The sequence below is a fragment of the Phyllobates terribilis genome, unplaced genomic scaffold (genome assembly GCF_046119375.1).
Source record: "Phyllobates terribilis strain yellow unplaced genomic scaffold, ASM4611937v1 Scaffold_17__1_contigs__length_24005725, whole genome shotgun sequence".
In the NCBI taxonomy this organism is placed as follows: Eukaryota; Metazoa; Chordata; class Amphibia; order Anura; family Dendrobatidae; genus Phyllobates; species Phyllobates terribilis.
In genome coordinates, this window is record NW_027362777.1 from 6,441,598 (window position 1) to 6,457,953 (window position 16,356).

Genomic DNA, 16,356 nt, shown 5'->3' on the forward strand with positions numbered 1-16,356 from the left:
GTCATCGTCCCTATCCCTTCATAATGTTACCCTATAATGTCCCAGCATTCCCAGCAGTGTCACCTCTCCAGTCAGCAGCTCAATCATCTTGTAGGTGAGTTCTAGGATCTTCTGGTCATTGATGTCCTCATGTATCAGGGGGTGAAATGGAGGTCCTGTGATTGGGCTCAGGGGTCTTCCCCATCCCTCAGACACAGGGTCCTGACAGCGCTCACTAGAGGTCTTCTTCACTACTGTGTAATCCTGGTTATGGAGAGACACATTAATAAATCTCACTACAGACATTTCCAGAGTCCTCACCTCTCCAGTTCTGTCCATCTGTTATTCCCATACATAAGAATGATGTAATGTGACGTCATCAGAATCTCTCACCTCTCCAGTAAGCCGGAAGAGGATCTCTAGGGTGAGGTGTAATATTTTATCAGCCATCTTTTCTGTGTCCATATCCATCTTTAATGGGTAAATCAGGAAAATTCTCTTATATAGAAGATCTTCACTGAGGGATCTGATATTGTAGAGACCTGAATGAGAAGAAGATGAGCTAATGTAACATCATAAAAATCCCATGTAATAATAAAATTACTGGAAATAAGAGAAAAACATGAGTAGATTTATTATTTTACAGTATTTAATTTTTTCTTTACATCTAATAATAAAACCTATATATGTTAGGCCACAGACAACAAGCAGGTTTTTCCTCGGAGCCTTCAGCTGAATACGTTTCTCAAAGACTCAACTTCCATAATGCTATTTCTCGTTTCATTTACCGATACTGGAATCAACATGAACAATACTGCAGGAGATATTCATTACACGTGTCATGAGAAATAACTACTAATGATGAATCTACTACAGCTCTAGAAACATATTTGGCCAGAGTTTGCCACTGACTACATCTCCACCGGCCGTCTATATGAATGTTTCCCGTCTTCCCCGGACTGTCATCTTCTATCATGTTAGATCTCATGTCTGATTCACACACAGAAGTTTGAGGCTTTTATAAAAGCTTTTTTATTTGCACAAATATCGCGGACAGAAATTATTTGATACCAAAGTCTCCATGTACAGTGTTTTATGGGGTTTATTTCTGGCCTTAGGCTTTCCTATATTACAAGAAAAACACCAGAAAAAAGCAGAAATTAAAATGTTTCAAAAGAAAATTGGCACCAACAAATCTTGTAATAAAAAAACATGAAAAAGCATTAGATACATCTTATTTTTTTAAATGTTAAAAAAAAAAAAAAAAAAAAAAACTGTTTTGGGCATCAGAACATAGATGTACACCTCAGGCACGGCACAGGTACGGTTGCAACAAAAAAAACTGGCAGCTTAACCACTTGTTGCTGTCAAAAGCAAATCTCAGAATGTTTGACAGAGTTTGGCCCAATACCCCTCCTTCCCCAAGTACTCGATAGCATGGGGATGTCCAGTTACTACGATACTTAAATGCCTAATAATGGTGTCTGGGCCAGCAATATACGAAAATCTATTAGGCCGGGCCAGAGACAGCGTCCAATAAGTTACATTTTAATGTCCCCATTAGACTAAAGTGGCATGAAAGCACTGATTTCGGGGGGTTTGGTAGACTATATAATGTGTTTGGGGGCTTGCCGACAGATGATGTCAGGCAAAGAAGAATCTGGCATCCTAAATTTCAGAAGCTAATCCGTTTGTTCTTCCTGTAGATAATTCTCCGCTAGAGGAGTCTGGAGGTGACTCTCTCATACAGACCACAGGAAAGCTGGAACATTTGTGTGTATGGGGGAGTTGGGAGAGATAGCCGTCTGCCAAATGACCGATCAGACAACACTTATCTCATGTGTATGGGGCCATTAGCATTACACTGATAGGCAGTGATAATACACGGCAGTACAGTCGTAAAGTGCATCAACAGCACCAGCAGCACTACCATCAACAACAGTCGCCATAACAGTAGACAACAGCAGCAGCAGATGATTTACTCACAGAGGCGGTTCGTGGCACGTCAACGGCTTTGACTCCAATGTCAGCTGATGATTTCTCTGTCCCGAAGGCGGTGAGGAGAGCCTTGCAGCAAATTTCATCGGGTGGTGACATAGATGCCTTTTTAACCGTTTTTGAAAGGGTCGCCTATAGTTAGAAATTCCTGCCAGAGCAGTAAGTGGAAGTCCTGGCGTCAAACTTAGCGGGGGAGTCACAAAAGGCCTACTATGATTTAACCTTACAGGATGCCAAAGAATATGAAAAATTGAAAATGGAAATTTTGGCGCACTTGTGAGTGGCAATGTCTGTCAGGGCACGACTGGTTCACCGCTAGGCATATCACCATGAAAAACCCCCTTGCTCCCAAATGTTTGATCTACCTCACCCAAAAGTGGTTACAGCCAGAGTCCGCTACACCAGCACAGATGGTGGAGCGAGTTGTAATGGACCGGTTCGTGCACTCCCTTCTGAGCCCGATGCAGACGTGGGTTGCCCAGGGAGATCCCTGGAACAACTTGGTGGGACTGGTCGAAAGATATCGGGGGGGGTCGATGGGTCCGTGGGAAGGCAACCCATTCCATACTGGAGAGTGGATGTATAAAAGGGGATGGGGCGTCCAAAGTCCAAGGGAGCGGTGGAGGTCATGCAAAAGGTATCAGGGATGTAATTTGCTGGAGAGGTCACGGCCCAGGTCATATAGCTGCCCAGTGTCCCCTGACCACCGAGCAAATGGACTGTAGCATGGGATGCCGGTGTTCATTCTAAGCATATCCAGCTTGCAGTGTGGACTGTTCTCCAGGCAAGGGGCCCCAAACTTGTCCTGTAAAACTGAATGGCCTGCAAATGACTGGACTACTAGACTCAGGGAGTTTGGTGACCCTCGTGAGGGCCACACTCCTTCTCCAGTTGATTGCCAGGAAGAAGGTGGGCATCTGCTGCATCCACGGGAATGCTAAAGACTATCTGGTGGACAGAGTGGTCATTGAGATGGCCAGAGGTACTGAATCCCATGAGGTCGGCGTGGTCCAGGATTTATTGCACCCAATTATCGTTCGGGACTTTGTGTTGTTTTAGGACTTGTGAGGGAGGGGCGGTGACCTCGATTATTTGGGTAAGAAATGGGTTGGTCCTAAAAAAGTCTCACCAACCCCAGAGTCTGACGAGTTTCCCTTCTGTGTAAAGGGCCAGAGAAAATTTGGGGTTCACCCAATATAGGAACCTAACTCTAAAAGAAGCATTCAATAAGGTAACCATTATAAATGGCATATCACAGGAGTCGGGGGCTGACACCAGGTGTCCCTATTTCATGTTGAGTGGGGACTTATTGTACCGGGTTACTAAGGTGAGGAAGGAGATAGACTAGCAATTGTTGGTACCAGGACCCTATAGACAAAGGGTGTTGGACAGGGCCCATTCACATGTCTTGAGTGGCCATCTGGGGGTGGACAAAACTCAAGAACGGGTCATGCAAAGGTTCTATTGGCCCAGATGTCACCGTGAAATCCTAAGAAATTGCAAGTCCTGTCCCACCTACCTGTTAAACGTTACCACCTCTCCCTTCCAAAATCCTTTTGTGCCACTATCCATCTAGGCAGTGCAACAGAGAAACCACATTGAAATTCTATGTTGGCTGGACAGACCACAAGGTGACACTAAGAGTGTCACCGTGGCAGAAACAATTTCACCAGAAACAACAGTGCCGAGAACTGCTTCAGCGGAACCAGGACCTGTTTTCAGAGTTGCCAAGATGTACGCAGGTTGGTGAACATGGAATCCTGACGGGATCACATGTGCAGGTGAACCAAAAGCCGTATAGAATCCCCAAAGCCCGCTGCAAGGTGATTTTAAAGATAGGGGGCTAAATTTGACGCATATCCGATATTGCGCAACTATAAACTCATAGAGAAGCTAGGACCAGCCAGATACATCACCTCCCTGGACATAATGAAAGGTTACTGGAAAATTCTCTTCTCTCAAAGTGCCAAGTAGAAGACAGCCTCTTACAGTGACCGGACGGTTGCTTCCAGTATAGCAGAAGCCCATTCAGGCTGCAAACAGACCCAGCTACCTTCCAGAGGGCCATAGACCTGCCCTTAGCCCCTCACAAAAAGTATGCCGCAGCATACTTCGACGGTATTGTGATATTTAGCCCGGATTGGGAAAGTCATCTGCAGGAGGTCCAGGCCGTGCTGGATGCAATGAAGAAAGGGTGGTTTGTCATAAACCAAAGAAGTGTGCCATCGGGTAAAAGGAGGCAAAATACCTGGGCTATATTGTCGGAAGAAGCAAAGTAAAGCTGCAAGTGAATAAGCCGGAGGCAGTCCAAAATTGGCGGAAACCAGTCTCCAAGGAACAGGTGTTCGGACATTTCTGTGAATGGTGGAATACTATCAGTGGTTTATCCCGAATTTTGCCATGATAGCCGTACCCCTGACCGACCTTCTTAAGGGGACAAGTCGTCAATGGCCAAATTGTCTCCTGAAGCAGTCATGGCATTCTCTGAGTTGAAGCTCAGGGATACAGGTCTTCATCTTTCATGTGAAACAGGCCTGGAAATCTGCATAGTAACGCAGATGCCCTGTTTAAACTTCCCTGTTTGATAACTGAAGGTGCGAAAACCTACAGCTTTGGGCAGAGGGGGGTAAATGTGACAAAGTCACTGGCAAAGTACAGGAGGGGAGATATGTAGCACTGAGATTGTTAGCTTCAGTAATAAAAAAATAGGAAAAATGTTCCAGCACACGAAGTGATAAGGGGTTAGTCAGCAATTTTTAGTGCTAGGGTGATTAAACACCTATAGAGAGGGAGGAGGTCAAAGGATAAATTCCCAGCCTTTTAGAGCATTTGGTGTCGGATGGACCTGGAGGTGAAAGCTCTGAGCTGCTTTGTCATGTGAAGGAAAGCTAAACATTGGGTTTGTTTCTGAAGCGGGTTGTTACCCGTAGCAACAGGTAACCCGTTGTTACCGGTTGTGTTTTGTTTTCCTGTTAGGCCGGGGAGGCCGTGTTTGTTTTTGCTAACATTACCGTGGTTTATGCAGCACTCTTAATAAACCCAGTAGAAGATTTAAAGAGACTGTGTTCCTGTATCTATCTCTATATGTGTTAGCGCCATGCCGGATCCCCGCTCTAAAAGGCAGGGATTCCGGCGTGTCAGGTCACTCACCCGCTCCGCAGCTGGCGCTTTCCTCCCCCATGCTCTGCCTTTTTCCAGCAGAGCTTCTGGTCGAGTCCTTAGGGCAAGCGCGCGCACTTGCCATTACGTCCCCAGCCAATGGCTGTGGGACATTACATACAGTTGTGCTCAAAAGTTTACATACCCCGGCAGAATTTTTCCTTTCTTGGCCTTGTTTCAGAGAATATGAACGATAACAAAAAAACTTTTTTTCCACGCATGGTTATTGGTTGGGTGAAGGCATTTATTCTCAAACTACTGTGTTTTCTCTTTTTAAATATTAATGACAACCCAAAACATCCAAATAACCCTGATCAAAAGTTCACATACCCCAGTTCTAAATACTGTGTATTGCCCCCTCTAACATCAATGACAGCTTGAAGTCTTTTGTGGTAATTGAGGATGAGGTTCTTTATTTTCTCTGATGGTAAAGCTGCCCATTCTTCTTGGCAAAAAGCCTCCAGTTCCTGTAAATTCCTGGGCGGTCTAGCATGAACTGCGAGTTTGAGATCTCCCCAGAGTGGCTCAATGATATTGAGGTCAGGAGACTGAGATGGCCAATCCAGAACCTTCACTTTGCTCTGCTGTAGCCAATGAGAGGTCGACTTGGCCTTGAGTTTTGGATTGTTGTCATGTTGGAACGTCCAAGTATGTCCCATGCGCAGCTTCCGGGCTGATGAGTGCAAATTTGCCTCCAGTATTTGCTGATAACATGCTGCATTCATCTTTCCTTCAACTTTTACCAAGTTTCCTGTGCCTTTGTAGCTCACACATCCCCAAAACATCAGCGATCCACCTCCGTGCTTTACAGTAAGAATGGAGTTGCTTTCATCATAGGTCTTGTTGACCTCTCTCCAAATGTAACATTTATGGTTGTGGCCAAAAAGTTCAATGTTGGTCTCGTCACTCCAAATTACCTTGTTCCAGAAGTTTGGAGGCTTGTCTCTGTGCTGTTTGGCGTATTGTAGGCAAGATACTTTGTGGCTTTCTTCTGGCAACTCAACCATGCAGCCCGTTTTTCTTCAAGTGCCTCCTTATTGTGCATCTTGAAACATCCATACCACTAGTTTTCAGAAAATCCTGAATTTCAGCTGATGTTACTTGTGAGTTTTTCTTTGCATCCCAGACAATTTTCCTGGCAGTTGTGGCCGAAATTCTTGTTGGTCTACCTGACCGTGGTTTGGTTTTTACAGAGCCCCTGATTTTCCATTTGTTAATCACAGTTTGAACGCTACTGACTGGCATTATTAATTCCTTGGATATCTTTTTGTATCCCTTTCCTGTGTTATACAGTTCAACTACCTTTTCCCTTAGATCCATTGAAAATTGTTTTGCTTTCCCCATGACTCACAATCCAGAAACGTTAGTGGATGGATGAAGGATGCAAGAGTCTGTCTAGATCCCAGAAACGCACTCAGCTTTTATGCAGACATTCTGATTACAAGAAAACAGGTCACAGGTGAGGATGTTACCTTTAGTAGCCATTCAAACCCATTTGTGTCAAATTCTGAGCATGTTATCAGGCCAAAATCACCAGGGTATGTGAACTTTTGATCAGGGTCATTTGGATGTTTTTGGTTGTCATTAAGATTTAAAAAGAGACAACACAGTAGTTTGACAATAAATGGCTTCACTCAATCAATAACCATGAGTGGAGAAAACGTTTTTTTGTTATCATTCATATTCTCTGAAACAAGGCCAAGAAGGCAAAAATTCTGCCGGAGTATGTAAACTTTTGAGTTCAACTGTATACCGTATATTGCTTCCTCCCTGCTGGGGAGGTGCCTGAGCAACCTTCCTGTTCTACAGTCTATGTTGTAAAGGTTGTGTACTACTTTATGCTACCAAGCCTGCTGCACTCCGGTGCAAACCAAGCCTGCTGCACTTTAGTGAAACCTTGCCACACTCCGGTGCTACCCACCCTGATGCTCTCCGATGCTATTCTGTGTGCCACTCTTGTGCACCATCCTACCTGACCACCTGGGCCACCTCCCTCGGGTCGCGGAGTCATAGAGCCGCCGTGCATCCAGGGTCAGATTGGGTCAAAGCCCCTCCAGGCACTCCTCGGTCCGTGGCACAGTGGTTCCACAAACCACGTTCGTGACAGTTTGCTCAGGCCATGCACTCCGCTGGACCCTGGATCCCGTCCGATCAGACCATGTACCAAGAGCTCTGCCAACAGAAAGGCGTGCAGAAGAAGTTGTCAATGCAGTTACAGTCCCTGACTACCAAGTTGGAGGCCATAAACATCTCTCCAGAGTCCCCCCATTTTTAAGGAGCCATATCTTCTTTGGAACCTTCTCAGTCTGTTTGCTTAGCTCGAGGTTCAGGCCCCCAACTCGCCCCCGACTCGCCGCTCCACCACGCTTTGATAACAATCCGAAGCTCTGCCGAGAGTTCATCAATCAGTGCTGGCTACATTTTAAACTTCTTCCTCACCTCTTCCCTTCGGACCGAACAAAGGTAGCATTCATTATGTCGCACCTTGGAGGCAAGGCCCTGACGTGGTTGAACTCATTATGGGAGAGAGAGGACCCGATCATCTCCAATTTTCCGGCATTCTTGGAGTCTTTTCACTAAACATTCGATGAACCCAGGCAGACCACCTCTTCAGCTTCCGCTCTTCTCCGTTTACGTCAGTCCAATTCATCTGTGGGACAATATGCGGTACGCTTCCGCACTCTGGCATCTGAACTCGACTGGAAAAACAAAGCTTCGATGGCGACGTTCTGGGAGGGGCTTTCTGGAAATATTAAGGATGAGCTAGTCGGTTGAGACCTACCAACTACCATCGAGGACCTCTGAGAGCGTACCTAAGAGGTGGCACATGAGAGAGGATCATGCTGCCTGGCTCCAACCTTCCAAGGGCCGCTTGTTCCTCCGTCATCCCCTGTCGAGGCCTCACCTGAACCCATGCAGGTCGACCGCTTTGCACTCGCCAGTGACAGAGGGATCGCCGCGCTAAAGGCCAGTGCCTGCATTTGGAGAAATGGGCCACTTCATTCGCACCTGTCCTGTGAGGCAGGAAAACACCAGCGTCTACGGTTGGTAGGAGAAGCCTCCCGAGACAGAAAAGACACCTCTCTACCCCTGACCCTTACTGTGGCTGTGTCAACCAGTGAATCTCAGTTTATGGAGACTGCGTATTTGAATCCCGGGGCAGCAGAAAATGTTATCCTCCTGGCTGTAGTGGATCGCATCCAAATCCCAGTTCATCTGCTCCAAAACCATCTGGCAATAACATCTGTCAATGGGAGAACTCTTCGGGAGACGGTTCATCTGGCTACTGAGCCACTTGAAGTTCATATCGGGGTGCTTCATACTGAGAAGATAGTCTTCTATGTTCTTTCCCACATGTCTCACGCCTTTCTCTTAGGCTTACCATGGCTATGACAACATGAACCTGTGTTGGACTGGAGGACTGGAGAGGTGCTCCACTGGGGACATTCCTGCCATGAGAAGTGTCTGAACAATGTACGTCCAGCTAGGGCGCTGTCTTCTCCAGCTTTGCGGCCTGGTCTGCCGTCCAACTATTGGGCCTTTCCTGATGTATTCGACAAGTAGGAAGCAGAGACTTTGCCGCCTCACAGGTCGTATGACTGCCCTATTGACTTGATTCCCGGATCTACACCCCCAAGAGGCCAAATTTATCCACTGTTTCCAGCTGAGACTCAAGCTACGTCAGAACAAATTCAGGAGAATCTGGCCAGGGTTCGGAAGTCCTCTTCTCCTGCTGGGGCCGGATTTTTCTTTGTTAAAAAGAAAGATGGACCGCTCCGACCCTGTATAGACTATCGGGGCCTCAACCAAATCACGGTGAAAAATAAATACCCTATCCCACTAATCCCTGAGTTGTTTGACCAATTAAGGGGTACCAGGTTCTTCACCAAATTAGATTTAAGAGGCACCTACAATCTAATCCGCATTCGCCGGGGAGATGAGTGGAAGACAGCCTTCCGCCCTCTTAAAGGGTCAGCGTGTGCACTTGCTATTATGTTCCCAGCCAATGGCTGTGGGACATTACATATACACTACCGTTCAAAAGTTTGGGGTCATTTAGAAATGTCATTATTTTTGAAAGAAAAGCACATTTTTTTTCAATGAAGCTAACATTAAATGAATCAGAAATTCACTATATACATTGTTAATGTGGTAAATGACTATTCTAGCTGCAAACGTCTTGTTTTTATTGCAATATCTACATAGGTGTATAGAGGCCCATTTCCAACAACCACCACTCCATTATTTTAATGGTACATTGTGTTTGCTAACTGTGTAAGAAGGCTAATGGATGTTTAGAAAACCCTTCACAAGTATGTTAGCCAAGCTAAAAACGGTTTGGTTGATTTGAGAAGCTATAAAATTGACCTTCCTTTGAGCTAGTTGAGAATCTGGAGCATTACATTTGTTTGTTCTATGAAACTCTCAAAATGGCCAGAAAAAGAGAACTTTCATGTGAAACTCGACAGTCTATTCTCGTTCTTAGAAATGGAGGCTATTCCATGCTTGAAAGTGCCAAGAAACTGAAGATTTCCTACAACGGTGTGCACTACCCCCTTCAGAGGAGAGCATAAACAGGCTCTAACCAGAGTAGAAAGAGAAGTGGGAGGCCCCGCTGCACAATTGAGCAACAATACAAGTACATTAGAGTCTCTAGTTTGAGAAATCGACGCCTCACAGCTCCTCAACTGGCAGCTTCATTAAATAGTACACGCAAAACGCCAGTGTCAACGTCTACAGTGAAGAGGTGACTCCAGGATGCTGGCCTTCAGGGCAAAGTGGCAAAGAAAAAGCCATATCTGAGAGTGGCTAATAAAAAGAAAATATTAATATGGGCAAAAGAACACAGACATTGGACAGAGGAAGATTGAAAAAAAGTTTTATGGACAGACGAATCAAAAGTTTGAGGTGTTTGGATCACACAGAAGAACATTTGTGAGACGCAGAACAACTGAAAAGATGCTGGAAGAGTGCCTGATGCCATCTGTCAAGCATGTTGGAGGTAATGTGATGGTCTGGGGTTGCTTTGGTGCTGGTAAAGTGGCAGATTTGTACAAGGTAAATCAGATTTTGAAAAAGGAAGGCTATCACTCCATTTTGCAACGCCATGCCATACCCTGTGGACAGCACTTGATTGGAGCCAATTTCATCCTACAACAGGACAATGACCCAAAGCACACCTCCAAATTATACATGAACTATTTAGGGAAGAAGCAGGCAGCTGGTATTCTATCTGTAATGGAGTGGCCAGCGCAGTCACCAGATCTCAACCCCATTGAGGGGTTGTGGGAGCAGCTTGACCGTATGGTACGCAAAAAGTGCCCATCAAGCCAATCCAACTTGTGGGAGGGGCTTCAGGAAGCATGGGGGGAAATTTCTCAAGATTACCTCAGCAAATTAACAGCTAGAATGACAAAGGTCTGCAATGCTGGAATTGCTGCAAAGGGAGGATTCTGTGACAAAAGCAAAGTTTGAAGGAGAAAATTGTTCTTTCTTATAAAAATCATTATTTCTAACCTTGTCAATGTCCGGACGATATTTTCTAATCATTTTGCAACTCATTTGATAAATAAAAGTATGAGTTTTCATGGAAAACACAAAATTGTCTTTGTGACCCTAAACTAATGTATACTGCTTCCTCCCTGCTGGGGAGGTGCCTGAGCAACCTTCCTGTTCTACAGTCTATATTGCAAAGGTTGCATAGCACTCCATGCAAACCAAGCCTGATGCACTCCGGTGCAAACCAAACCTGCTGCGCTCCGGTGCAAACCAAGCCTGCTGCACTCCGGTGCAAACCAAGCCTGCTGCACTCCGGTGCAAACCAAGCCTGCTGCACTCCGGTGCAAACCAAGCTTGATGCACTCCGGTGAAATCCAAGCCTGATGCACTCCGGTGAAATCCAAGCCTGATGCACTCCGGTGCAATCCAAGCCTGCTGCACTCAGGTGCAATCCAGCCTGATGCTCTCCGGTGCTATCCTGTTGTTATGATCTGCAACATGAACTAAGGAAAGATAGGGGAAAGCTGTCCCTACAGTAAGACTAAGCTGAATCCCTACGAAGTAGCGGGCTGCCTGTTCCTAGCTAACAGACCCGCCTCAGTCCTCGGCTAGTCTGAACGGAGACCTATAGCATAAAGGGAGGGGTCCCTAAAAAAACTAAGGACTGGAACAAATGGGACACCTCCTAAACAGAGAAGTTGTTGCAAAACACAAAAAGACAAACTGACAAAAAGGTACTAGAGGTCCCAGAAGGACCAAGCGAACTGACAGAGAAAGGCACCGAAGCACCTGGCTAGAGAAACAGTCAAACACTGAAGTCCAGCACAGCCAAAAGGGCGGAGCTGGAATATAAAGGCAGATGATCACGTGTCCACAAAAAACAAGATGGAAAAAACAAACAGGAGGGTTCTAACACCTGTGTGCTGCTAATGGGCACCATCCTACCTGTCCTACTGGGTCCTGGGTGCAGCTGCTGGGCGGCCATTGGCCTGTTCTGGAGTATCACCTAGGCCTCCGCCCTCGTCTATTCTCGGATCGCGGAGTCGTAAAGCTGCCGTGCGTCCAGGGTCAGATTGGCGAGGCCCCTAGTTACACCACTCCAAGCACTCCTCGGTCCGTGGCACAGTGGCTCCACAAACCACGTTCGTAACAATATGCAGCCAAGTGAACTGATCTACTACTATATATATTTTAATTTTTTTTTTAATATTATAAATAGAAGGCAGCACTCTAAAACTTACAAAATTGAAATAAAGATGGACTTTATTATGCCCAAATGGCAACTTTTTGGTTCATATAACCTCTCTCAAGCCAATCGTTGTCAATTGGGCTTAATAAATTCCACCTCTTTTATTTTTGGGGGGCTACTCAGCAATGAGAGTTGACTGTCTTTGAGGGAGCTATCAGTTTACATGTTATCTCTGCTTCCCTTGGAAGCATTGAGTGTAGGACTATACCTTGGCATCCTCTAGGATTATATCTGCATATTGTTGCCTGGTCAACCTCACCTAGGGGTAAAAACATTTCTATCGAATATTTACATGATATCTCAGCTCTATTGCATTAAGTATCTGAGCATTATTTGGACCATAATATTTTTATGATGATGTTTAAACTTGAATGTATAAATTTCTGAATACTACCTGCTGCAGTTATCATTGAGATTCACCTGAGGCCTTTATGCGGCAAATGTTATGCGTATCCATTGTGGAAGCTGTATAAATACCAAATATCTATCTGGGACTCTCAGACTTTGAGGTCCTACAATGACTTGACTTCACTTCAGGAGATGGGGTGTCATGACAACATCCGGGTCACCAGACAGCAGGAAGATACTTTGGTCATGTGCAGTGCATGACCAAAGTGTCTTCTGCATCTGCAGCGCTGACAGCCTGTATAGCACAGGGATGGTGTTCTATCTCTATACAGGTGATCAGAGTAAAAAAAAGAGAATGTTCCATAGTGGGACAAAGTATAAAAGTAAAAAAAGTGTTAAAAAATGAAAAATAAATAAATAAATAAAAAAAATAATCTACCAAAAATAAAAATATAATGTACCCATCAATAAATATTTTTATGAAAAAAAATAAAATAAAAGTACACATATTTGGTATCGCCGGGTCCGGAACGACCTGACCTATAAAACTGTCCCACTAGTTAACCCCTTTAGTGAACACGGTAAAAAATAAATATAAAAAACGAAGCAAAAAACAATGCTTTATCATCATACCGCCAAACAAAAAATGGAATAACACGCGATCGAAAAGACAAATATAAATAAAAATGGTACCGCTGAAATCGTCATCTTGTCCCGCAAAAAACAAGCCGCCATACAGCTCCATCAACCGAAAAATAAAAAAGTTATAGTTCTCAGAATAAAGCAATGCAAAAAATTTTTTTTTCTACAAAATAGGTTTTATTGTGTAAAAGCACCAAAACATAGAAAACTATATAAATGTGGTACCGCTGTAAACGTACTGACCCGAAGAATAAAGCTGCCTTATCAATATTACCACACGCGGAACAGCGTAAAACCAAACAAACAAAAAAACAATTCCTGAATTGTCGGATTTTGTTTATTCTGCCTCCCCGAAATCAGAATAGAAAGCAATCAAAAAATGTCACAAGCCTGAAAATGGTACCAATAAAAACGTCAACTAGTCCTGCAAAAAACGAGCCATCACATGACTCTGTCGGCCGAAATATGGAAAAATTATAGCTCTCAAAATATGGCGATGCAAAACCTAGATTTTGCAAAACAAAATGTGCCTTTTAGTGTGTGACAGCTGTCAATCATAAAAACCCCATATGATTCTGGTATCGCTGTAATCGCACCGACCCGAAGAATAAAGTCGTCTAATCACTTATACCGCACGAGAAACGGCGTAAAAAATAAATTCTAGGGTTAGGGTTGGGCTAGGGTTAGGGTTGTGTTGGGATTTTTTTCAAAAGTAAAAAAAAAAAAAAGATGACGATATGGTGACTAGTGTTGAGTGCAAGTGCTCACTACTTGAGTTTGCATTGGGTGCTCGGGCATGCACTGAGTATCACGGATGCTCGAGGGACATGCTCGAGTCTCCGCCCCATATGCTTCGCGGCCCAAAAAAACTTGTGGGGACTGCCTGCCATGCACGAGCGATCCCCGCATGTTTTTTTACGGGTGTCTAATAACCGTGAAACATGCGAGCGGGCACTCGAGCATGTCACTCGAGCAGCCGCGATACATGGTGCATACCTGAGTACCCGATGCAAACTCAACTAGTGAGCACTTGCGCTCAAGACTAATGACAACTTATTCAATATGATGACCTAATGTTATCAAATTCTGTGTCGTACCTCTGGGTTCAAAATGTTCACTATACCCCTTGATAAAATACTTGAGGGGTGTAGTTTCCAAAATGGGGTCACTTGTGGGGGGTTTCCACTATTTAGGCATATCAGGGGCTCTCCAAACGCGACATGGCGTCCACTCTCAATTCCAGCCAATTTTGCATTCAAAAAGTCACACAGTGCTCCTTCCCTTCTGAACTCTGCCATGCGAACAAACACTGTATTTTCCCCACATATGGGGTCTTGGCGTACTCAGGAGAAATTGCACAAAAGTTTTTGGGGTCCATTTTCTCCATCTACCCTTGTGAAAATAAAAAAATTGGGGCTAAAACATCATTTTTGTGGAAAAAGTTAGATTTTTTTATTTTCACGGCTCCATGTTATAAACTTCTGTAAAGCACCTGGAGGTTCAAAGTGCTCACCACACATCTAGATAAGTTCCCTGAGGGGTCTAGTTTCCAAAATGGTGTCACTTGTGGGGGGTTTCCACTGTTTAGGCACATCAGAGGCTCCCCAAACGCAACATGGCGTCCGATAATTATTCAAGCAAGTTTTACATTCGAATAAGTCAAATGGCGCTCCTTCCCTTCCGAGCCCTGCCATGCGCCCAAACAGTGTTTATTCCCCACATATGTGGTATCTGCCTGCTCAGGGGAAATTGCACAACAAATTTTGGGTTTCATTTTTTCCTGTTACCCCTGTGAAAATAAAAAAAATTGGGCCTAAAGTAACATATTTGTGAAAAAAGTTAAATGTTAACTTTTTTCTTCCACATTTCAAATATTCATGAAGCACCTAAAGGGTTAATAAACTTCTTGAATGTGTTTTTGAGCACCTTAAGAGGTGCAGTTTTGGGTATTTTCTGTCATAAAGACCCCTCAAAGTGACTTCAAATGTGATGTCCCTAAAAAAATGGTTTTGTAAATTTTGTTGGAAAAATGAGAAATCGCTGGTCAACTTTTAACCCTTTTAGCTCCCTAATAAAAAAAAAATTTGGTTCCAAAATTGTGCTGATGTAAAGTAGACATGAGGGAAGTGTTATTTATTAACTATTTTGTGTGACATACAGTATAGACCAAAAGTTTGGACACACCTTCTCATTTAAAAAAATTTCTGTATTTTCATGACTATGAATATTGTACATTCACACTGAAGGCATCAAAACTATGAATTAACACATGTGGAATTATATACTTAACAAAAAAGTGTGAAACAACTGAAAAAATATCTTATATTCTAGGTTCTTCAAAGTAGCCACCTTTTGCTTTGATGACTGCTTTGCACACTCTTGGCATTCTCTTGATGAGCTTCAAGAGGTAGTCACCGGAAATGGTTTTCACTTCACAGGTGTGCCCTGTCAGGTTTAATAAGTGGGATTTCTTGCCTTATAAATGGTGTTGGGACCATCAGTTGTGTTGTGCAGAAGTCAGGTGGATACACAGCTGATAGTCCTACTGAATAGACTGTTAGAATTTGTATTATGGCAAGAAAAAAAGCAGCTAAGTAAAGAAAAACGAGTGGCCATCATTACTTTAAGAAATGAAGGTCAGTGAGTGCGAAAAATTGGGAAAACTTTGAAAGTGTCCCCAAGTGCAGTTGCAAAAACCATCAAGCACTACAAAGAAACTGGCTCACATGAGGACCGCCTCAGGAAAGGAAGCCCAAGAGTCACCTCGGCTTCTGATGATAAGTTTATCCGAGTCACCAGCCTCAGAAATCGCAGGTTAACAGCAGCTCATATTAGAGACCAGGTCAATGCCACACAGAGTTCAAGCAGCAGACACATCTCTACAACAACTGTTAAGAGGAGACTTTGTGCAGCAGGACTTCATGGTAAAATAGCTGCTAGGAAACCACTGCTAAGGCCAGGCAACAAGCAGAAGAGACTTGTTTGGACTAAAGAACACAAGGAATGGACATTAGACCAGTGGAAATCTGTGCTTTGGTCTGATGAGTCCAAATTTGAGATCTTTGGTTCCAACCACCGTGCCTTTGTGCGACGCAGAAAAGGTGAACGGATGGACTCTACATGCCTGGTTCCCACAGTGAAGCATGGAGGAGGAGGTGTGATGGTGTAGGGGTGCTTTGCTGGTGACACTGTTGGGGATTTATTCAAAATTGAAGGCATACTGAACCAGCATGGCTACCACAGCATCTTGCAGCGGCATGCTATTCCATCCGGTTTGCGTTTAGTTGGACCATCATTTATTTTTCAACAGGACAATGACCCCAAACACACCTCCAGGCTGTGTAAGGGCTATTTGACCAAGAAGGAGAGTGATGGGGTGCTACGCCAGATGACCTGGCCTCCACAGTCACCAGACCTGAACCCAATCGAGATGGTTTGGGGTGAGCTGGACCGCAGAGTGAAGGCAAAAGGGACAACAAGTG

General features: G+C 44.4%; 2 protein-coding genes across 4 annotated transcripts in view; one reads left to right on the forward strand and one right to left on the reverse strand.

Moving 5' to 3' along the window:
• Positions 1-16,356, forward strand: part of LOC141176044 (uncharacterized) — a 171,446-nt gene that overhangs the window by 93,493 nt on the left and 61,597 nt on the right. The window lies entirely within an intron of this gene.
• LOC141176042 (uncharacterized) overlaps positions 1-16,356 on the reverse strand; it is a 57,984-nt gene that overhangs the window by 9,704 nt on the left and 31,924 nt on the right. The window contains exons 2-3 of one of the 2 annotated variants that reach the window (XM_073660017.1): positions 373-521; positions 64-243 (exon numbers count right to left, since the gene is read on the reverse strand). In XM_073660017.1, coding sequence (XP_073516118.1) covers positions 64-243; positions 373-450 — 258 coding nt within the window. In that variant the 5' untranslated portion in view covers positions 451-521. Of the gene's footprint in view, positions 1-63; positions 244-372; positions 522-7,021; positions 7,033-16,356 lie in introns of both variants that reach the window. The other variant, XM_073660018.1, reaches the window with a different exon arrangement.